General features: G+C 42.8%; 1 protein-coding gene across 1 annotated transcript; it reads left to right on the top strand.

The window, feature by feature from the left end:
* The first annotated feature begins 245 nt into the window (after nt 1-245).
* phb2a (prohibitin 2a) lies at nt 246-22,495 on the top strand. The gene is made up of 10 exons (XM_079530393.1): nt 246-382; nt 1,191-1,323; nt 1,445-1,529; nt 7,198-7,277; nt 7,423-7,607; nt 8,571-8,700; nt 12,075-12,178; nt 17,866-17,943; nt 19,748-19,830; nt 21,509-22,495. The coding sequence occupies exons 1-10, from the start codon at nt 362-364 to the stop codon at nt 21,537-21,539; spliced, it is 930 nt and encodes a 309-aa protein (XP_079386519.1). The 5' UTR covers nt 246-361; the 3' UTR covers nt 21,540-22,495.
* Nucleotides 22,496-23,935: the final 1,440 nt, after the last annotated feature.

Here is a 23,935-nt window from a genome sequence, read left to right as displayed (position 1 = left end):
GGCCACGGATGTTGGACAGGCCATAAAAAATAAAAAAATATTTTGGGGAAATCCTTTTTCACAGGAACCCCCCCCCCTCTCTCTCTCCCTCCCTCCCTTCCTCCCCACCAGCTATTTACAGCTATTTACCCAGGGTCATTTTTGAGGGATAGACTTATTAGACTAACTGTAGCTCAAAGCTCATATGCATGGTACTGTAGCATAGAGTATATAAAAGTGTACTGTAGGTGTACCTCCAGTCGACTCAGAACACTACTGTTCCCATAATGCTCCACTGAAAGGAAATACGTCACCGACACATGACCTTGGTTGAAATTCGTCTGCAAGTTTGCAACAGCTACTTCAGCGAGCAGCAGACAGCATGGCGAATCAAGATCCCGGTGTAAGTTAATTATAATTCTAATATTGAACGCTCAGGATATGATACTGTTTGTTTTAGTTCACTGACCCACACAATGTGAACGACTACTGTCATTGTCATGTAAAGTTACACATGGTTACAGGCTTACTGTAGCAATGTGCAGCTAGCAGCCAGCTAACTTCAACACTCGAATTAAATGATAAACATCTCAAATGCATCCTCATCATTCTGGTCTCTAAACTGGTTTATTTACTTAGTTTGAATTAATACAAAGAAATGCAATGGTTCAGAGAGTTTTGAAAAGTACAATGAAGGCGAAATTAATAATAATTTAAAAGGAAGGAAATAAATAACGTAATTTGCTGTTGCCTGTTGTTATTTTTAAGAGGTGCTTTGAATTTAAATAATGCATGAGACTCGAGGCATAATCCAGTCTACATAGACTGCACACGTTATCTTTGAAAAATAAGCATTTTAAAGAAACGACATGGACGTTTTAAGAAGTTGCAAATTTAAAAGAGAGAGAATTACAAACTGTAGCCATAGGGCTAGCCTATGGACCACCAGAGCTAACTGTAGCCTTATTGCCAAAAGCTTAGCATGTTGGGCAGTTTGTAGAATCATTGTATCTCTCAACTTTGTTGATTATTTCATTGTACTAGCAGTTTTATACATAAAAAACAATGACTATATAACTGGAATTTGATCTATTGGAACACAGGTTATTGTTGCTTTATGGCTTCTCTTGTTTACTGTGTGGTCACCGTCGGTGTAGGATTAATGTGTGTTCATGTGCCTACATCAAATATATAATGTTTACTTTTCTCAGGGTTTATTACAGCAGCTGAGGCAGATAGTAGGCAGGATGTCTGCAGGTGGTCCTCGAGGGGCCGGGCTTGGCGCCAAGCTCCTGATAGGAGTAGGAGCTCTGGCCTATGGAGTCAGGGAATCCACATACACAGGTTGTTATCATAGGAATTATGATGATGGTCTATTTACTGTACCAATATCGTGACAGATTCTTTCATGGCTACTGTACCTTGCATCCTCTCTCTCTCTCTGTCTCTCTCTCTCTCTCTCCAGTTGAAGGCGGACAGAGGGCGATCGTGTTTAACAGGATTGGAGGGATGCAGATGGACACAGTTCACAGTGAGGGACTCCATTTTAGGTAGGAAGATGAGGGTTCCGTCTTTAAAGATGTTTTTTGGCTTCTCTGCCTTTTATTGATAGTTTAAAGTGAAGATTGACAGAAAGGAGGGAGAGAGAGACGGGGGGAGACATGTAGCAAAGGTCGCCATGAACGGGACTCGAACACGGGACACGCTGACAGGCCAGAGCCTCTATGTGGCATGCACATGGACCACTAGGCCAGCAGGCGTCCGAGGGTTCCGTCGCTGTCCAGACGCATGTCGCGTTAGAAGTAATCATACTTCCCGTTTTTGTCAATCCCCTCGGGGGTGTTTTGGCTACATCTAGCTACTTCCAAAATCGTGCGGAGCAACCTTGAAATATGCTCTGAAGCTGCAAATCGCTGGGCGCCCTGATGTAATGGTTCCAAATACCCCTGGGTGTTCGCGGTGTTGATGCCTTAATGCAGGGGTGGGCAACTTTGTATATGGTGAGAGCCACTAAATTTCCACACTCAATCTGGGGGGCCGCATTGTGTATCGGCAGTCCCGCCAGTAGTACCCCATCACTCAAATAGCCCATAATAGTCACAGATGTGATAAATAAGGCATATACAAAATTATAATTTGTTTTGTAACTTTGTTTTTATTCCATTTCAAACGCATTTAGTAATGTGTAATTTCATTTTATGAATTTATAAATACAGCTGAATTTGAAAGTATTGCTGTGTAACCCAAATATACAAAAATGACAAATTATAATTAAGGCTTCTATTAAAATGTATGAACTTAAAGCCCACTGCTCAACAAACACAAAGCAGCATTCCTGCTGCATTTCACTACAACAGTAAATCAAAAGTGCAATAATAAATGCTTTTGTTAAATGTACTTGTATCCTGCTACTAAACAAAACATTCCTGAGTTTAGTGCAATTCTACATGCCTCCCATTGACCCTTTATCAAACTGGCATGACATTCACCCTCCCCCACAGTGGGTCAATAATGGTTCTGTCTTTAATGAGACACTTGTGGTCTCTCCTGTTGGAATAGTCAACTAGAAGGAATGTCAACTTCAATGTTTGTGCATGCGATCTGCATCAGATGAAATAACGTTTCATCTGACAGCCTGTTTCTCTCCTTTGACTTAATGTGCTTCATGTTTGAGAAATTGCTCTCACAGATGTATGTGCTCCCAAACATACTGGCCATAGAGAGGGCGAAGTCCCTGAGGAGTGGGAAGCGGGGCTCAGGTAGCAGTTTCCAAAACAAAATTCCCCTCTCATTTCTCTTTGCTTGAAAAAAAGGATCTGACTGTAGCTCGCACAGTTCAAGCTGCAACGGTGGGGGCTGCTCTGACACCGTAGCGGTGAGGGGGGCGGCAAACCGCGCTATCCGTGACTGCATGCTGTTGAAATCTTCAAACCGATCATTGAATTGCGTTTGCAGTGTTTCAATGTCGCTCCTGTACTTTCCGAATGTGTCCTTACATGTGGGGTCAGCGTTGCGCATCTCTGTGCGCATTTCTTCACATGCAGAAAAGTGTGTCGACAAGTCTGGGTGGTCAGATGCAAGGCAATGTTTGAAAAGGGCAAGTTTCATCTTAAAGGCGTTCATGTGTGCATAGAGATCCGATACCGTTTGATTTCTACCCTGCAACTGCAAGTTGAGGCGATTAAGGTGCGAAGTGATATCCGTGAGGAAGGCCATGTCACAGAGAAACGCTGCATCTCTGAGTTTAGTGCAGTATGCGCTTGTGTCGATCTTCAGTTGCTCCTCCAAGAATGTGGGGATCTCTTTACGCAGCGCAAAAAACCTCTCCAAGCACTTCCCACGGCTCAGCCATCGGATTTCTGTGTGTAGCTGCAAGTCGCCATAATCAGTGTCCATCTCTTCCAAAAAGGAGACAAACTTTCTATGGTTTAGTGACCTCCACGAATTAGATTGGTAACCTTGGTAACTAAATCCATAACATGGCTGAAGTCAAGCTTCTTGGCACAGAGAGCCTCCTATATCAGATTAAAAAAAAGAAAAGAAAAACGATTATGAATAACGACTCTCGCATATAATTTGACTACACTCGACTCGCATTGGTCATTATTAGTGACCCACAATAGATGACAATTATGTTAGTGAACTTACCTGGTATAATACAGTGCAGGATTGGACACTCTTCCTTAGAAGCCCGGCGAATCCTGTGTGTTTTCCTTTCATTGCGGGTGCTCCATCGGTAACGACAGCGGACAGTTTATCAAACCCCCCATATTGCTGCACGGCACTTTCAACAGTGTTGAATATGTCCACACCCTTGGTAGTGTCATGCAAAGAGGCCAGTTTCAACAGCTCCTCGTGTACCTCAAATGAGCTATTAATGGCTCTCGCGTATATAAGAAGTTGACTGACATCTGTCACATCTGTACTTTCATCCAACGCCAAGGAGAAGTACTTGCAGTCATGCATGACTTGTTTTAGCTTTCCCTCGACGTGATTCTGAATGTCAAATATTCTACGCGTCACTGTACGACGCGAGAGAGACACGGTTTCAAAGTTCTTAACCATGTTGTCATTGCCAAAAGATTTTGCCATCAGTATTGCGCATTGCTTCGCCGTTTCACCGTCGGACAATGGCTTCTTATTTTTGGCAAGCTCAAGTGAAACGGCATAAGATGCCTTGAGACTGGACTCCTGTATAGTTGTGGCTTTGGTAAACAAGCTCTGTTGGCCTTTTATTTTTGTTTTCAGGTCAGCGACAATAGCAGCTCTGGCAGCTCCAGTGTACTTCTCATATTTGTCTTTATGACCGGTGACGGACATATAATGGCGACTTAAATTAAAATCTTTCATGGACGATTGTGTCTGTAGGCACACTAAACACATTGGCTTGCCTTTGAAGTCTGTGAAAAGATAGTCCATTTCCCATCTTTGCTGAAATGTACGATTTTCTTGGTCAATCTTTCTTTTCGCGCACATTTTTTTATGTTTTCCGCTCCTCATTCATTTACTTTTCCTTCCTTCCCTGTTCGTTCCCTCCACCGTGACGTCATGTGGCCTAAAGGAGCTCTTGCCAGTGGCGAGAGCACGCTCTACTGGTGGACGGTTGTAATTGAAATGGACCATGGAAAGTTGCGTGTATTTAACAGCTGAAAATAATAATAATTTATCAATATTCGGATATTGGCCTGGGGCCGCATGGAACGTCGGTGAGGGCCGCATGCGGCCCGCGTGCCGCCAGTTGCCCCTCCCTGCCTTAATGCCATGGCCTCCCTGTTCAAGCTCTAGCTATTGAGATTATTCTCAAGGTTGAGGTTGCCCTGGGTTGATTACTTCAACAGCTGTAATGTTGCCAAACATAGAACATGGCTACTTGGCTAATGTATTGACTCCAGAGCAATTTGGTTTGACTGTAAAATTAAAACTAATTCACATCTGAGGGATAGAAATAAAACGTCAATGCTAAAGGCCCTTGCATACAGAGTAATATGCAAGCATTTTTATTGGTCAATAAGCTTTGAACACGTCCCCAAAAAAACACAGGAATCATACTGCGTTTGATTCGGAAAAAATGACGTGCAGTTGCAGCCACTCGTTGAGTAGGTGTGCAAAAGGTCAAGGGTGGCCTGGGCCGTGGCTCAGCGGTCCAGGCACCTTGGCTGGCAATCCAGTCTGGCATTGTGCCGTGGGTTCGACTCCCGATCCCGACGGCCTTTACTGCATGTCATCCCCCCATCTGTCTCCCCATTTCCTGTCAGCCTACTGTCTGTCCCTCCATAAAAAATATAAAATAAAGGTGAAAGCCACAAAAAAATCATTAAAAAAAAAGAAAAAAAAAGGTCAAGGGTGTGGTCCCCCCTCGTGCAAAGTAGGGATGCCAAACGACTCATATTTGGCCAATCGATAAATCGAGGCCGCAAATCGACGAGTCGATCGACTTTTTTTCCTATTTATTTTCCATTATTTTTTATTTTTTTATTTTTGTTGTTGCTGCGCAGCAGTTGAGGAGAACGCAACTATGCATTCCTTTAAGCAACACAACTTCTGCAGCTGCATCCATATGTTTAGAATTTGCATCAATGATCAAAGCCCAATAATACAAAATAAACTTTATTTTGTAAACAAGGACACTGAAGGAGCAGCGGCGCTATCGGCTGCTATGCTATCAGCTAGTCCCAACTCAAGTGTCTGCAGCAGCCTGTCACAAGTCCCGTAATGAACTGATACGGGACGCACGTTGTTCCGTATTTTAATGTCGGGTCGGGGAATAAATACAGTATGAATGACGGCGGGATTTATTTGACAACGCTGTCCTGCTTTCTTCACGAGAAGAGAAGAGCGCTCACAGCTCGGAACAGAGCGGACCTGTCTTTGAGCGTGAGCAATGAGATGCGAATTGCGAACCTGGGGTCTGGGGGCTCAGAGCTGCAGCCATTGGCTCATGATACGAGCACACGACCAATGGGACAGAGCATTCAGTGTTGCTAAGATACCCTTCCCCTTCACCCCACACCCTTGGACGATGGCGCTCTAACTGCAGCCAGGGCATGCATGTGAGGTGCGGCGCTGACAGGCGCAAAAAAAATAAAAAATAAAATAAAAACGATTTTTCGACTCATACGTTTTTGAGTCGCGGAAGGCATGAGTCGAAAATCGAGTCGATTTTCAACTTTTTTCAACATCCCTAGTGCAAAGAACTAAGACTGTGCAAGGGGCTCAAGTGTTGGTTATGAAGATACAGCAGATAAGAGTGCCGTAACACTTGTAATGTTATTGTAAACTCATCAGCTGTAATTGTAGCCTCAGTACCCAGACTTTCATTTTCGTTGGTGCAAAAAATTGAAAGCCTGAAGGAACGCATTGGCCGCCTTGGTCTAGAAGTGGGAGTCAACGCTTCCGTGTGGGCGTCGCTCCAAATGATGTGACGTAGCGCTGCACTAGGGGGGAGAGGAGGGGCCGGGGCTGACGGACAGATCGGTGAGATCCAATCGGGGCGTGTGCAAATCTCAGCCGTGAGCCACCCCTCTAGACCTGACACTTAACATGTTAGCTCAGGCTACTGTAATAGTAATGTTTCAAAGCAAAAACAAAGTATTCATCAGAAAAGTTACTCCCTATCCTTCATTGCAGATTTGTCCCAGGTTGGTTGGATGATGTTTTGACCACTGCGGCAGAAAAGTAGAGCTGAGAAATAATTCAACTCATACAGTACATGATTCAGGATAAACTATTAACATGATAACATTGGACGTGATGAGACAAAATTGAAATACTATCAAATCGAATCTGATTGGTTCTCTCTCCTGATTAGATGAAACTGGCAACCCACCTGAAAATGTATTTTCTGTTTAAAGAAGAGCCATAGAAATATGGAGATCGCTGTTATGTTACTGAACTAACACACCACAGCAATGATTAGTATCAGATTATAGAGCTTTATATTTTCAAGTTTTACAACAACAAATCATCAAAATTAAAAAAGAAAAGAGAAAATCTGACTTTTTTTAATATTGTTTTGATAATTTGACCTCATGGTGTTATGTTGTTGTTGACATGAGTTTAGAATAGTTTTTGCCTTGGCAGTCGGGACTTGCCGCTCAATGTTCTGTTTTCTTAGGTTGTTATAATACATCTCTCTCTCTCTGCTGACCTGTGTAATCCTTGGGTTTAATGATTTAAAGCAAATCTGTGAAATTAAGCAGCATTGGTTGTTATTGTTAGGATACCGTGGTTCCAGTATCCAATCATCTATGACATCAGAGCCAGACCCAGAAAGATCGCCTCATTGACAGGAAGTAAAGGTGAGACACGCTGTCCGCTTTCTGTCAAATTAAATTAGTAGAAGGTGAAGGAATAATAAAATGTTGTCGGTCACGTTGTTGGCCAGGAAAATGCCTAGCTGAAACCCTGATTGGATCTGTTGTGTTTGGATGATTTGGGGTCCAGATCTTCAGATGGTGAACATCGGGCTGCGTGTGCTGTCTCGCCCAGAGGCGGCCAACCTGCCGGCCATGTACCAGCGGCTGGGGAAGGACTACGATGAGAGAGTCCTGCCCTCCATCGTCAACGAGGTGCTGAAGAGTGTGGTGGCCAAATTCAATGCTTCCCAGCTCATCACACAGAGAGCTCAGGTACACGCATAACATTCAATTAATGGTTCTCAATGGGAGGTCCAGGGACCCTCTGGGTTACTTATTGACCTTTGCAGGTGTATAACTCTGAGAGTGTCCAAATGGAACCAAATAGCCTGTAGTTTGTACTCTACATTTGTTTTGGTCGTTACATTTTATTGTAATTGTATAGCTGACGTGAAGTCCACATCCCATCTCTGACAGTGTGATGAAACCAGTTCCGGAAACGGTTCCAAATGGGATGGAACCGGTTTCCGTTTCGTCAATGTTGGATCTGATTCCTTCGGTTTCGGATCCCAACTCTACTGTATCACCTTTTGTTTAGAATATAATGCAGCATTAGTTGTCTGTTGTGAATGGGTAGACCTGAGAACGAGTGCTGTTTGTTTTTCTGTTCCGTTGCGCCAGATGTTCAGGCGACATGGCTGGTGTGTAGACGGCCTGTAGGCAATTAGCCACGCCGTTAATGAGACAAACTGTCAACATTTATTTTCTTACCAAAGTGCGTGTTGGCCGGCCTGCATGCTGCATAATAGAGTACGTGCTTTTACATGCGTGTATGTTGGTTATTATAGGCGTGCAACAGTCAATCAAACTAAAAATCAATCAAAGTAAAAATAAGAACATGTTTTTTGTCCATGTTGACAAGCCAGTAATAGTATAGGGATGCCAGGTTGAAAGTGGTTAAAATAAACTTGCAAAAAATCAATGCATTTGTGGGCTTGTAGAACTGCCATTTTCATTTTATTTGTCTGTATCGTCTGTGAACAAGAGAGTCTAGACAGTAGTGGATCTGTGTACAATAGTAGTAATGGTAGTTCTGACAGATCTGACATCATACAGTATTATGATATCAAACTCTGCTTCTATCAGTCTCTTATTTGGGGGGCTGGTTTGATGTGTAAACTGACTGATGTTTGAAACCCCCCTCTGCTATGTTGTGTCTGACCCCCCCACCCCCAGGTGTCACTGCTGATCAGACGAGAGCTGTATGAGAGAGCCAAGGACTTCAACATCATTCTGGACGATGTGTCCATCACTGAGCTCAGCTTCAGTAAGGAGTACACAGCCGCTGTGGAGTCCAAACAAGTCGGTAAGAGCAAACCTCACAGTGGAAATCGTTGCTGTCGGGACTTGAACCTGCGACACGCTGTCAGGCTGGATTACCAGCCTAGGTGCCTGGACGTCTACGCCAGCCGTTGCATTTGCAAGAGCAAATGCAACAGTCTTGTGAGAAAGTAGTTTGAAACACGACTCGGCTGTGTTTTATCTGTGAAGATAAAGCACACTTCATTCTATTGTCTAGTATAGCATTCTGCTTTCTATATATCTGGACAATGAGCATTCCATGCATTCTTGCATTGTGAACAGTCTCAATCCACAGCATTACAATTTGACCTTCACTGTCATCTTACCTTTCACCACCAGAGGGTGCTGTTGTGCTTTGTGTAAATTTCTAACGGCCACACACAATGCCACATCTTTTTATTGAATGTGTTGCAGCATTAGTTATATTCTAATAGACCAATTATTTGTTTACAAACATTGGGACTGGGCGCACGGGTGACTGTTTCATGTAATCAAATCCCAACAGATCTCCAAACCTGTTGTTTTGGGGAGCGCTGGTTTCAGTCCATTCAACCTCCTCTTGTGAGTTGGCTAGTGGGGTGCACCCTAGGAGACATTTATACTTCAAAGCCCAACAGTATTGCGCACAGAGAACAGCTGATATACAAGCTCACATCGCATCGCAGATGCGACTGTTGTGAGCGTAGAGGTCTGCGTGCGTGACACCATTGCGGGACGAAGCATAAATTATACTTGATGGACTGCAGGTGCGCGTGCAGCCGTGCACAAATAGGCTCTGCTGCCGTGTTGTTCATGAGCGCACCTCCCGTTCTTATGACAGCGACTGGAGGTGTGGTTTTGACTGTTTTGAATTGCTATTATTGTTCAAACACAACAGAAACCAAGGATTATATATTTCAAGGGCGAGAGATCACAATAAAAATCCTAATCATTCTTCCTCCACACTGGGAGAAAAACAGCATCTGAAAGTTTGATGGGGCATTTTTTACACGTGAGTGCAGTTAGAACTTTTCCATTGCATCTTATGAGAGGTGGTGTTCTTCTGCTGCCTTTGTGCACGCGCATGCTGTTTCTTATCAGTGTGACGTCGTCTGATAAGGCGTCTATTGCTTTTTCCTTATTTATATTCGGAGATGTTTTTAATTTTATTCCTTTTTGTCTGTATGGTAAATGGAATCATGAGGTAACAATATTACAGTATTTGTGCAATTATAAATGTATTATTTTTGTATGCCCTGGACATTTATTCAGTTGTTTTATTATGGCTGATTGCACCACTTCTCTGGGCTGTGGGAGCGTGCACAAACTAGGTTTGATTGACAGCTCCCTCACACCCCTGTGAATACAGTGGAATGACCATCATCACCTGCCGAGGTGAATTAGCATCTTGTCATGCTGAACGTGGGCAGTGCAGGACGTAACATACCATGTCATAATGACTCAACCGGACAACAAACCAGCAAACTGTTTGCTGGCTTGGTTTATTACAAAATAGTAGGGCCGGGACTTTAACGCGTTAATTGAGATTAATTAACTACAGAAAAATTAACGCATTTAATCGCACCTTTTTTTTCACGGCGGAACGTTTCTCACTGGGCGCATTTCTAGTACTGAATAGGCTCTGCATGCCTTGCACTGCTTGCAGGGGGAGGAGCAGCCCCCCCCCCTGCATGCCTTGCACTGCTTGCAGGGGGAGGAGCAGCCCCCCCCCCCCCCCCCCTCGCAGCAGCAGCAGTCCATTTTCACTCTACACTACAGCTCCGTCAGACAACAACACCACCCAAACGAGAAACGAATCGAATGAAGAAGCCGCTTATATCGCTTTTGCTCCGTGGATGGGGCATTTAGATTTAAAAGCTATCGGATGGACGCGTGGATAGCAGCATGGTTTTGTGCAATGTAAAGGATCCATAAGCCATATGACCAATGTTAGCTCCATGCTAGCTGCTTCAGCTTAGCATGTCTCGCACTGAGTAGAGGCTTGCAGAGGCTCGCAGAGATTTCACCACAGCACGAAGCTGTCAAGCTGTCCTCGATGCGAAACATACTGAAGCAGCAAGTGTGAAAGTCCGTGGTCAGACAATGTTCTGCCCCAACCCCATGTGAAATGCATTCCCCAGCTAGTTCATTCCACCGTTTTTTATTTTATTCCTTTGTCTAAGTGTTTCCCCCCTAATAATGCCCCACCATGCAAAGCACATTTGAGTATTCATAGACACTTTATATAGGCACTTGCTGCACTTGTTTATCTGTTGAAAAAAAAGTTGTATTGCTTAAAGGGGAATACCACTCATTTTCAACATTTTTCTATGGAGTTGTGTGGAAAACTGGAAATAATAAAAAGTCACCTCATTTTGTGTTGCCTAGAACTGGAGGTCTGACAAAAAACAGTAACAATATGAAGTACAGCTTTGTGATGTCACTGAGATGTACTTGTTACTGTCACTGATTTTTTTTCAGACCTCCAGTTCTAGGCAACACAGAATGGGGTGACCTTTTTATTATTTATTATTATTAACAGCTCTAAGGTATATTAATGACAGTAAAATGTTGAAAATTAGTGGTATCCTGTAGTCACTATTCATTGATTCACTAGTATACCAAAATCCATTTGAAAAAATAGCTTTCTCACTGTTCTCGGGTCAAATAATGATATGCGATTAAAATGCGATTAATCGAGATTAATTAACTACAAAGCCTCTGATTAATTAGATTAAAAATTTTAATCGAGTCCCAGCTCTACAAAATAGACATAATATAATCTAGTATGCTTAAATAAAATCTAGTATGCTTAAATAAAAAACCTCTTAGTAACAGTAATGGTTATAAAACAGATGTGTCCGCATCTAGGGTTGTCTCCGCCATCTCAAGAAAATTACAGTCAATGACAGCTTCTTTACTGTTGAACTCAGGAGATGTGCATTATTTGCATCACCACCGGCAGGGAAGGGTTCATTTGCCCCTTCACTTGCACAGGACAGACATGGACGGGACACCAATGTAATATGTATGTGACTGAGAGAGACCTCGTCATTGGTTTTGGCCCCTATGTTTTTGTGACATCATAGAATTGTCACAGCCTTCAGCCTAATCAGGTGTAATCAGCTGAGTCAATCGGCTATTTTCAAAGAATTTGGACGTTTTCTTTTACTTTTTGCCCTAAATAGGGATCCCCACGTACTGCAATGTGCTGATAAATTGAATAAAAATGCTGCGTTTGTTTTGTTTTTTCATTCAAACTCATATTAGTCTAGGAGCCCAATGGCTAATTAGTGAACTAGCAGGCTATGTGGATTTTACCCTAGTAGTGATCTGGCTGTGTTTCTGTGCATTATATTCTGTCATGGCATTGACCTTCTGTGTGTTGTCCCCCTCCAGCCCAGCAGGAGGCACAGCGAGCTCAGTTCTACGTGGAGAAAGCCAAACAGGACCAGAGAGGGAAGATCATCCAGGCTGAAGGTGAAGCAGAGGCTGCTAAGATGGTGAGCTCCGAAACATTCACCACCACATGTAGAGGCTGCTAATGGTGAGCTGTCCCTCCGAAACATTCACCACCACATGTAGAGGCTGCTAATGGTGAGCTGTCCCTCCGAAACATTCACCACCACATGTAGAGGCTGCTAATGGTGAGCTGTCCCTCCGAAACACTCACCACCACATGTAGAGGCTGCTAATGGTGAGCTGTCCCTCCGAAACACTCACCACCACATGTAGAGGCTGCTAATGGTGAGCTGTCCCTCCGAAACATTCACCACCACGTCCACATGTAGCCCGTCTCCGGACCCCCCGGGTTGAGCTCCTTTGGACCTACCACGTAGGGTCCGGTCTCACCGGCGTCAAGCGACATGGGACGCAATCTGACTTACCCTGACTTAGCCCTGTGCTGCGGTGTGGGTGTCACGCTGACATATTCCAAACGAAGCATATGGACGCTATAGGATACAACGAACCCTCTCACCCCCCCCCGAACGGCACAGAAGCCGTTAAGTATTTTTAATGTTTGTACGACCGTTTTGGCAGCTCTGAAATTCTCTCTTGTTGACATCCCATTGTACCGCCTCTCGGCATCTCGGTTGGCTAGCAGCGCCTCCCTACGCGCCTCGTAGGCGCAGCTAGCCAACCGAGATGTCAACAAGGAGGGACCGAAGAGAGAATTTCAGAGCTGGCAAAACGGTCGTACAAACATTAAAAATACTTAACGGCTTCTGTGCCGTTCGGGGGGGGGGGTGAGAGGGTTCGTTGTATCCTATAGCGTCCATATGCTTCGTTTGGAATATGTCAGCGTGACACCCACACCGCAGCACAGGGCTAAGTCAGGGTAAGTCAGATTGCGTCCCACGTCGCTTGAATCCGGTGAGAAGGAACCCTACATAAAGTCATCACAATGTCAGAAACTTTAACGTAGGGTTCCGAAAGGAGCTAGTCCACATGTAGAGGCTGCTAATGGTGAGCTGTCCCTCCCGAAACATTCACCACCACATGTAGAGGCTGCTAATGGTGAGCTGTCCCTCCCGAAACATTCACCACCACATGTAGAGGCTGCTAATGGTGAGCTGTCCCTCCCGAAACATTCACCACCACATGTAGAGGCTGCTAATGGTGAGCTGTCCCTCCCGAAACATTCACCACCACATGTAGAGGCTGCTAATGGTGAGCTGTCCCTCTGAAACATTCACCACCACATGTAGAGGCTGCTAATGGTGAGCTGTCCCTCCCGAAACATTCACCACCACATGTAGAGGCTGCTAATGGTGAGCTGTCCCTCCGAAACTTTCACCACCACATGGAACACTTTGTAGTGTCAACTAACCCGTCTGTCTACACGATTGTGAGCACCCTATTAATGACCCTACTTCAATCACAACCACTGCATTCTGTGTCGGCCACTGGAAGCTGCCCAGTACCATACAATACAATATGATACTACTTTATTATCAGATTTCACTGAAATGTGTCTTTGTGACACAGCAGCCTTGTATACAACACATAATACACACATTTGACATTACCAAAGAAAAGACAAATAATTGCATACATAAACAAAATGCCCCCTGACCAGATTCTAGATTTAACCTCAATCAACTGATGGACGGATGTAGTCTGACCTTATTGAATTTTGGAACTTTCAACTTTGCATCTCCTTTTTGAACTGATAATCAAAATATGGCTAGTACTTGGAAGTGATATTCCTTGCCAAGTGCCAACCTTAGTATACTGTTATATGTAGATGCATAGAGTAGAACAACAGTTTTTCTACTGTTGGTCACTGGGAGCTGACGAGTCCAACCACCACAGTCTTCTACTGTTGGTCACTGGGAGCTGACGAGTCCAACCACCACAGTCTTCTACTGTTGGTCACACATGATTTGCTCGTTTGTCGCTCATTTGACTTACAGTACGTTGGAGTAGTTGGCTCAATGAAAGAAAACTAAGCGAAACACTACCCAGTGGGGGTCGACCACGCGCTTTATTCATATTGGTTGAAGTTAACCAATGTTGAACTAACGTGCGTTGAACGAAACATGTCCTCAACTTGCCACAACAGGAAGCTCCGCTCATTCACTCCCATGAAAAGGATGTGAACGGGACACGTCTGTTTCCGACACCTGTGTGTGCCCTTGAGCAATAAGCTCCAAGTGCATGTGGTTTTACAACCGCTAAGGGCCACTGTTAGACACTCCATGGAGCTCCCAACAATGCCCCTTAAAGGGGCATTCCACTAATTTTCAACATTTTACTATGTCATTAATATACCTTAGAGCTGTTGTGTGGAAATAATAAAAAGTCCCCCCGATTCTGTGTTTCCTAGAACTAGAGATCTGAAAAAAATCATTAACATGGTGAAACGCATCTTGATGACATCATCAAGATGTGTTTCACCATGTTAATGATTTTTTTCATACTTACAGTTCTAGGAAACACAGAATCGGGGGGACCTTTTTATTATTTCCACACAACAGCTCTAAGGTATATTAATGACATAGTAAAATGTTGAAAATGGGTGGTTTTCCCCTTTAAGCCTAATTTATGCTTTCATAGTGCAATGGTGTTGTGTGCCGACACGTTGTGAGCTTGTTGGTCTGCTATTCCCGGTGCAAAAAAGCATTGCACAACAAAGTATGAAATTAATTAAGCTTCAGCTGTTATGAAACCGATGTAAACTACAGCCTTGTATGGATTATTGTTTTTTATAAAATGATTATTAAATATGGTAACACGAAAATCCCAGAAATATCCCAACCCCATTATTCATTATTTTATTAAACATTTCAGTACAAGAATAATTAATACTACAATAAAGTAGTGCTATGATACGTTTACATTCACACCATCTCCCGCCCCCTATAACTGTATGGGAGATTATAAACAAAGATTTGAACTGGCAACTGTAAATGTGAAATTAATCAATACACTATGGATGGCCTATTTCTTTCATTTTACAACAGCCTGAGCCTGTCAAAAGCAATTATCGGAACTACCCATTTTCTAAATGTTTCATTATAGCCTCAATGTGACCCACAACTTTGTAAGGACACGCATGAAACATGAGATCCAGAGCAGAGGAGGACATTTTGCAGGTCGCCTCCCATCTGCTTAAATTTTTATTTCCTGAGCAAGGAGATCAGGGATGTAACAACTGAAAAACTAAAAAGCCAACCAAAGTGCTCAAGAGCTATTTTCTTTATATAAAAAAGTATACTGATGGTGCTTCTAGAATCAACGGGAACAATTCCAGAGGAAAGGAGAAAAAATCCAAGCACTCTGAAAAAACAGGAGGAGAGGACGTAAATTAAAAATGAATAACTAACTAAGAATGCCTTCTAAATCCTAACCGAGGTAAATAAATTGCAGCAACTAAGTTACTAATGTGATACAGAACAGATGCTGGCCAGCTTGAAAGGTTATGGTCTAACAATGTATAGGTTTAACAGGTCTGGTCTAAATGAGTTTGTAACCATGATATGAAAAATGCCTCATGATGTGTTGTTGAAATCATGTTTCAACAACACATCAGATTAGAGAGAGTGTGGTTGCACCACTCAAAAAATACCCTAAGATGTCCCCAGATGTCATGGGCTTCCTAGGGGGGTAATTCTAAAGACGTGTGGGGACGTGTTGGGCACACAAAGTGTTAATTCAGAGCTCCTGTTGCTACACTCCCAGTCCCAGCAAGAAGTTAATGCTTCAACCACTGTCGTCTTTGTCATTTTGCTGTCTTTAATGCACCGTCTAATATTTCACATTGGCAGTGGCACATCCCAACAGAAAGGTACTGGATAAAAAAACAACTAAGAAATACTGCATCACGGTTGGATCCACGTTCACATCCATGTCTATCCGGACTATATTGTTGCTGTCTGGCAGAACCCCCTTGTCTCTGTATTTTACGTGTTTTTTCATAAATGAATGCCGTACCTGATCATATGACATTTGCCATTTTTGAATTTGAATCCTAAAAAGTACAATTTTTGAACATATGAGGTTTCCACCCAACGGAGACAATTATAGTATAATAGTGAATGAAGACTTTGAAGGAATTTTATGAACGTTTTTCATGAGGTCACATCTAATCAGTTCATCCTTCAGTCCATGTGGACATTTATGCCAAATGTTATGAAATTCCCCCGCAGGCATTCCTGAGATATTGCGTTCAGGAGTTCAGGACAGACGTCTGCCTTCAGTGACCTCCTACTTCTAATCAGTTCATCCTTGAGTCCTAGCGGACGTTTGTGTCAAATGTCATGAAATTCCCCCAATGCCTTCCTGAGATATCACGTTCACAAGGTTGGGACAGACAGACAGACAGACGGACCGACCCAGAAACATAATTCTTCTCACTATTGGCTGTTTCCATCCTCCCATAGTGGCATTTATTAAATGTACAATGTTTTGCTTTGACCAGAATGGTCTTCATCATGTCAAAAGGTTTTACACTTAATTCACTTTGGGAGCATTTAAAATGGTGTGTGGATATCCTGGCTGGACAAATGGACAATATATCCGTATTCGGTTGTGATATGAGGATTTTGCACATCATAATATTGTGATATGGCAAAAGTGTCACTCAAGTGAAGCCTTATTTTTTTTATCGTAATACGATATCGTTGCATCAATATCAAGATAGTTCAAAAATATCATTACATTTGATTTAGTCTATCACGCAGCCCTACTCTTATTTCCCATCTAATATTAATGAAGAACTAATATACACACCTCGTATCTGCATATTCCATATTTTTACGTTATTTGTAAATGACTGTAAATCCCTACTTCATCATACAAGAGTGCCACGTAAAAGTAGTGAAAATACCAGATCTACAAGCTCATAATGTGCCACATTTATATATATTTTCACTATTCTTTTTTTTTTTTAAATGTTTAGAAAATAATTTACGGAATGGTTTGGGACATAAGAAGGTTTCCACCCGACAGCAACTATAACTACAGCAGGTTTCACCCAAGGAATCTATTCCAGTTTCCCATGCATAGCGATGCTTTCATGACGCATTCTGCCTTTCCCTTTCTCCCTGGTAGACTCTTATTAATGTTTATATGCTTTACAGTACACACACACACGCCTATATCTGTTGTCCTCGACTGATTGATGGGTCATTATTATCTTCCAAACTGGTTGGTCCTGCTAAGGTCACGCCCCTTTGGCTTTTCCTTACAAGGAACAAAAGAGTTTTAAACTAATGTGTCGTTTACCTGTGTGTGTGTGTGTGTGTGTGTGTGTGTGTGTGTGTGTGCTTAAAGTTTAGGGGCTAGGGTTACAGTTATGCCTACATTTATACAAAAATCACACCCATGTGAAGTGATAGGCACTCTTATCATACGTCATCATAATTCATCTCATTCTGGCCAATCACAATTTGCGTCCTCACTTTTGTCTTCAATGTTTGTGTTTACCATTGTATTTAATCATACATTTTAACTTTATGTGCAAATAAACTAAACTTTTAAAATTGCTGTCCTAAAATGTAATACGTTACACAAATGATAGTAATACAAACGTGTGTGACAGTGACTGTAACTAGCGGAGCCGGTTCCACTCATATCCTGAGGGTAGTTCTTGATGACTACCAGATGCCACACTAAGCACCCTGTCTTTCATGTGTGTGACAGACACCCTTTGATCCTCTGCCTGTGTCGTCTTGTGTCTTAACAGCTGGGTAAGGCCGTGACAATGAACCCCGGCTACCTGAAACTCCGGAGAATCCGGGCGGCCCAAGCCATCGCCAAAACGGTACGGACCGCCGCCATGGACCAACCTGTAGATCAGCCATAGATTAGAGAAGTGATTCTTACCTTATTAATTTCAAGGAGCCCCATTTTGATATGCCATTAAGCCACATGACCCCCCCCCCCCCATTAAAAATTTGCTCTAGGTCCCTGATCTCTACTGTAAAATCCACAAACGGAACCAAATGGACCCACAAGATCAGACCTTTTGGACCTGTTCTGGTCCCTGGACCCCAGCGTTAAGAGCCAGTGACCTTAGCACCTTAGCCCCCAGAACGGTTGAAGCCAGCGACGGTAATTGGCAAAACTGGTACTGCAGGCGGGCTGGGCCCAGGTTAAATTCATGAATGAATTTCGTGACGTAGAGGTACCACAAGAACAGCGTGAGGTGTACTATGATAGGAACCAACCAATCATATCAATGCTCGAGGGGTACTACCCGGAAGACTGTCAGTCTTCAAAACGCCACTCAGCAACTTCCATTGAAGTGAATAGCGGGGGGTGGGGGTGTCACTCCTCATCCGCTCTCTAGATATGTTATAACTCTGTCCACTATACAGCTCCTATTTACAGATAAAATAACTGGATACCACTGAAAAGAGTGATAGTTTTATGATCATATGCAGCATCATAACGTGTCTGGTCTTATATGTTTACGTTGAAAACAGAGCCTTAAGCCATTTAGAGACCTGAGGACCCAATTCAACAAATGTCTTCTACATTTTTTTGAAAAAAACCTATCTTTCTATATCATGTCAAGGACCCCCACAAGTATATGCATTTGGCTGTGGACCCCCATCTCAGAATATTTTGTTCCAGGGACGATCCAGACGCAAAGATTAGATGTAAAAATGTATATTCAAACTAAAGAGTTGCACAAATATGCACAACATTGCAGATCTACAAGCTCATAGGGAGCACGAAGTGATGCACGATGAGCTTGTAGATCTGCTATTTTGGAATAGACATACGTATAAAATAATGGTTAATGTGGTCACACAGGTGCTTTCCTGGTTTTAATGGGTTAATTTGTCCTCAAAAGACACCCGCAATGTTGTCTTTACACCTGAAAACTAACTTTTTAGGTGGCCTTTCACCTTGATTTCACTTGATCAGCCTGTCAGCGTTCAGTTGTATTGGAGTCGTTTGGAGCCACTAGATGGCGCCATATGAACATGTATGAGAGGTTGGGACTGTTGTTGGGAAGTCAATAACTATGATCGACAGACAGACACAAGTTACACAATGTGACACTGCCATACAACAAGGCTTCACGGGTCCATTTGGTTATATTTATTTAAATTATTTCTACACTCTACAGCTAAATTAACAAAGATTTTACTGTGTTTACTGTGAATACCATACGGCAGCACACTTTGTAATTGTAATTAGATGATTGTTTTGTTTTTTAAGGACTGAACAATGGGTAGACTGGACCATTTATTTGTGTTTTGGTTTGGTTTACAATTTAATTTAACGTTAAGTTTGAAGGAGAGTACTTTGTACATATGTATCTGCCTGCTTGCATTACCATGATTAATGTGCAGTAGATAATGGAGATGCACAGTAGAATTGAATCATTACCTGATGAATAGTATAGTTAAATGGAAACATGAGGTCAGTGAAGATACACACTATTACAAGCTCTTTGTTATGCAGTGTTATGAGTTTACCTGTGTTGCATTGTATGGATGGATAGATGAGATGTGTATACACATTTCTTGATTTATAAATTTTAAAAAAGTGTAAATTGGTTCCACTCAGCTGAAGTCTAACCTTGTCCGTGACATTCTCTTTCCGACCTGTAGTTGTCTCAGTCTCAGAACAAAATCTACCTAAGCGCTGAAAACCTGGTGCTCAACCTACAAGACCACGGCGACCGATTTAACAAGTGAGTTGTGTGACGTGAAGCGTCCCAAAGCTCACAGTCACCGTCCTGCTGACAAATACATGTTCACACTTCTGGAACTTCACTTAGGCAAACTAACTGACAAATGGATCCAACTAGAAACAGTAATGCGCTTCTTTTATTCTCTGCATTACTGTATTACACTTCTGGCTAGACAAAGTATTTGTATACTCTGTGCAGTGACAATACATTTAATCTAATCTAATCTAAATACATGCAACCAGAAGGTGTTTATTGGAACAGAAAAAGGTGACTGAAATGGCTAATTATACCACGTGAACCCTCGAAGAAGCTACAAGGCAATAAGGCATTATGGTCTTATGTAAAAACACATAGGGCACTATCTGTGCCCTACACTGAGGGCTCTGTTTTGCAGCAGGATAAACGGGCCTTAACACTTTAATTGCCCGGAACTATTTAATCCATTACATTCATGCGCCCAGTCGATTTATAAACACGGACGCCTTTTCCGGACGGACCGGCCGGAAGTTCATGATATTGTGTAGCAGCTAACAATAGCCACAGCACTATAGAGTCGATCGACAACAACGGGAGATAAGAATAATCTATCGAGACTAGCGACCGCGGAGCGCTGTCTAACACAAGATCTTTTTTCAGAAAAAGACGGGATGATTTAGATCGCGATTTATGAACGTTTTAAGATTTTCGTTTTCATCAGCTAAACAGGGGAGGGAGTTTTTCGATGACGCCTCACTCTTGCGCGTCACCGAGGAGAGCCCAGGAGGCGCGCCTGGGCTATACAGCCATGCGATCTGTTCTCGTATCAATAAACTTCGTCTTTTGGACAATACTTCGTCCTGGGCGACGGGCGTTACTAATAGAAAGGACAAAGAACTTCGTCCTGGGCGTTCGGAGTGTTAACTATGATCTGTCAACTGGAACTTTTTATTGAATCTATTTTCCTCCCTTCATGTGGATATCATCTGTCGGGTGGAAACCTCATACTGCATGTCCAAAGGTGTTACTTTTCAGGATTCAAATAAAAAAATGGCAAAAGTAGCAAGCTCAAAATGTGTCGCTTCACGGCACATTTTGAGTAGGACTGGACAATTACTCACCATGTCGGTAGACCATGTTGGCCTTTAAATGCAATAAATATCGGAGTCGAACCAATATCAAAATAGGTTTTAGCTGACATTACATTTAGCTGAAAAAGCCTTTGTGATGATGAAGGCTGCAGATTCAATCAGTGTTTTCTGGGGAAGTTGGAGCATTTTTTAACCTCAAGTACATACTGTATATCTGCTGTGTATTCTCCCTATCTGAAAACCAACAAAAATGGAAGTAAACCAGTGATGTGACGATAAGGTTGATTCTGATATGATTACAAGGGAAGGAAACAAAAGGAATAAAAAAAGACAATGTATCTACACGCTGGTATTTACACATAGCATAATCATCGAAAACATGTATGTACATGAGATTTTGAAATAAGGTGCATGGGCATAGCAGCATGGGCATAGCAGCATCTCTTGATTTTCAAGAGGAAGAGACGGCCTTAAAAAATAAAAAATAAATACAACTGCATGTAACACAACCACCATTCAGATGACCATTATTCTATTGTAAAAGTCTAATTGTCCGATTATTTAATCTACGTCACCATCCCCTAAAGTTTCTCTCCTGTTGTTTTCTATAGGTTGCAGTCAGTGAAGCCTAAGGAGCCCTGAAGGATTTCCATTCCGTTAACATCCAGTCAGTCAACCACCTCACACAACAACCATGACACTGACATGATTCATGAAGTATTTCCACTGCACATTAGACCTACCCTCTAGACCAGGGGTTCTCAATACTTGGTTCCGGTCCTCGCATGATGTTTGGGGAGGACCCAAAGAATGGGTCAAAGATTGTGAAAATGGCCGATCTACAAGCACACATCGCCTCGCATGGAGCTTGGAGATCGGCTATTATATAATCTTTCTGTGGAACTGAGTCAAGCAAAATGTAATGCCTCAATTACTAATATAATTGACTCCTACAATTCAAAGTGCTTGTCAGGGTGGGCGGTCCCCAGTTGAAATATGATTGTTTTGAGGTTCACGACCTAAAAAGGCTGAGAACCCCTGCTCTAGACCTCTACCCCACATTCCACCTCTAGTACAGGCATGACGTACCAGTGTTCACCTGGTCTAACACTTCAGTCAGACACCAGTTGAACACCAGTATTGTACCGTACTGGCACTGGGAAACCATGCTATGCTAGTGTATTTGTATACTGTCTGACCCCAAGCTTCTCTTTGTGTCGTGTCCTTACACGATAAGATCCTGCGTGTCAATTTAACTCTGACAGCCTGCAAATGGAACCGAATAATTCAATATTATTAGACCCGTTACTGGAGCCGCTGCACGGGGCTACATTACATAATTATATTTCCTGCCACTACAAGCTTAGCTCACAATACTTTATCTTGTCGTTTGCATTTCACCTCGCTAAAAAGAACCCTCTGTGGTGTTCCAGGCCGGCAGTGAGTGCACACTGCAATCAGCTGTTAACATTCAGCGTGGCTCAGTCGAAATGCAAGGACCGACCGTATGGATTTTAGAACGTAATTACAATGCATGTGTCTTGTTTAAAATGTGGAGATTAAAGAGTTAAATGTGTTAATAAAGCTCCATACAGGTATAGGCATTTCTGATTCATTTACCCAAGTCCTGCGTCAATTGTAATTGTTAACGTCCAGTAACATTTGGGATCCGTTTGATTCCATTTGTATTCTCTCAGAGTTACAAATTTAGACAAGATTTTTACTGTGTAGGTACACTGTTCTCTAAGTCCAGACGGCAGTAACTATGAGAGTATATGTCTTTGGCCTGTAAAAGAAAAAGTCTTGCTACAGGTAGAAGACTAGAAGTGCATATGGTTTATATATTGTATAGAAGATATTTATGTGTAATTATATTATTGTTGATGTGAGTTCTCCAGCTGTGGTTCTTAGATGACCTGTATAACATTCCAACGCTCGGCAAGCTCTAGTTACTGCCGCTTGGATCTGTATGATGGCTTTTCGTCATGGAAAGGGGTTACTGCACCTTGTTCATTTCTACACCTGTTACACCTACGTAGTTACTACCTTGTTACTGCACCTGGTCACTACACCTGGTTACTACATCTGGTTTAGCATCAGATTTAACTACGCTGCATTCGCGTCGAAAGTCGTTATCCGCATATGGTTTTCACACTGACTGCAGCAAATCACCAGTGGTTCTCAACCTGTGGGACTGGGCCCAACATTTGTTCCCATCTGACCACTTTGGCTGCCGTGTCAGATGGGACACTTAACTTTTCAAGATTCAAGAACAGGTTGAGATCCACTGACTTGTAGCCAAGGGGAGGATGGCATTGCCAGTGAAAAACGGATCGGCCGCGTTTTGCTACATTTTGTCAGTGACAAAAGACATTGTGCAGCCATTGTGCATGGGGAGGGGAATCGGATAATCGCACCGCTCACCTGGCTGGTGCCTCAGCGTGGCTCAAGTCCACTTCTAACCATGCACCTGCCTTGTCTTAAATGTCGATGTAATGTTTATATTCATTTTCAATGTATTGTATAGTTTATATGGTTGTTTTCAACATTGAGGACAGCGGGGGTTCCTCCTGTACCAAGACTGGACCATACATTTCTGTACCAGTGAGGGATACAGTGCAGAACTTCAGTGCAGTGGAAAAGTACAGTCCTTTGAGAACTCGGGCATTGTTTTCGGCCGTATTTCAGCAACCACAGAACACTCCATGCATGCATGCCGTGGCTTTTTGTTGTGTTGTAACACTTGGGGAAACAAACGCTCCATTCAGAAGTGCTTGTGTTCAGACCACAGCGAGTCCAATGAGTGTCGACTCGCGCTCGCTTATCAAACCCTTAAGCCTGATTTGCGCTGAGTCGATCTACAAGCTCACAATGCGTCGCCAATGCATTGTGAGCTTGTAGATCGCCTATTTCTGGCACGAGACACCATGGAACGATGAGGTGTATAGGCATTGGCCTACAACACAAGCAGTCTTTCATTCCAACGAGTATTTGTGTCAAAGTGTTCATATACAAGTTTATAGAATTATACACGTTTA

The sequence above is a fragment of the Electrona antarctica genome, assembly GCF_951216825.1.
Source record: "Electrona antarctica genome assembly, chromosome: 19".
Lineage (NCBI taxonomy): Eukaryota > Metazoa > Chordata > Actinopteri > Myctophiformes > Myctophidae > Electrona > Electrona antarctica.
Note: the sequence above shows the minus strand (reverse complement) of the source record. Positions and strands in the feature narration are given on the sequence as shown.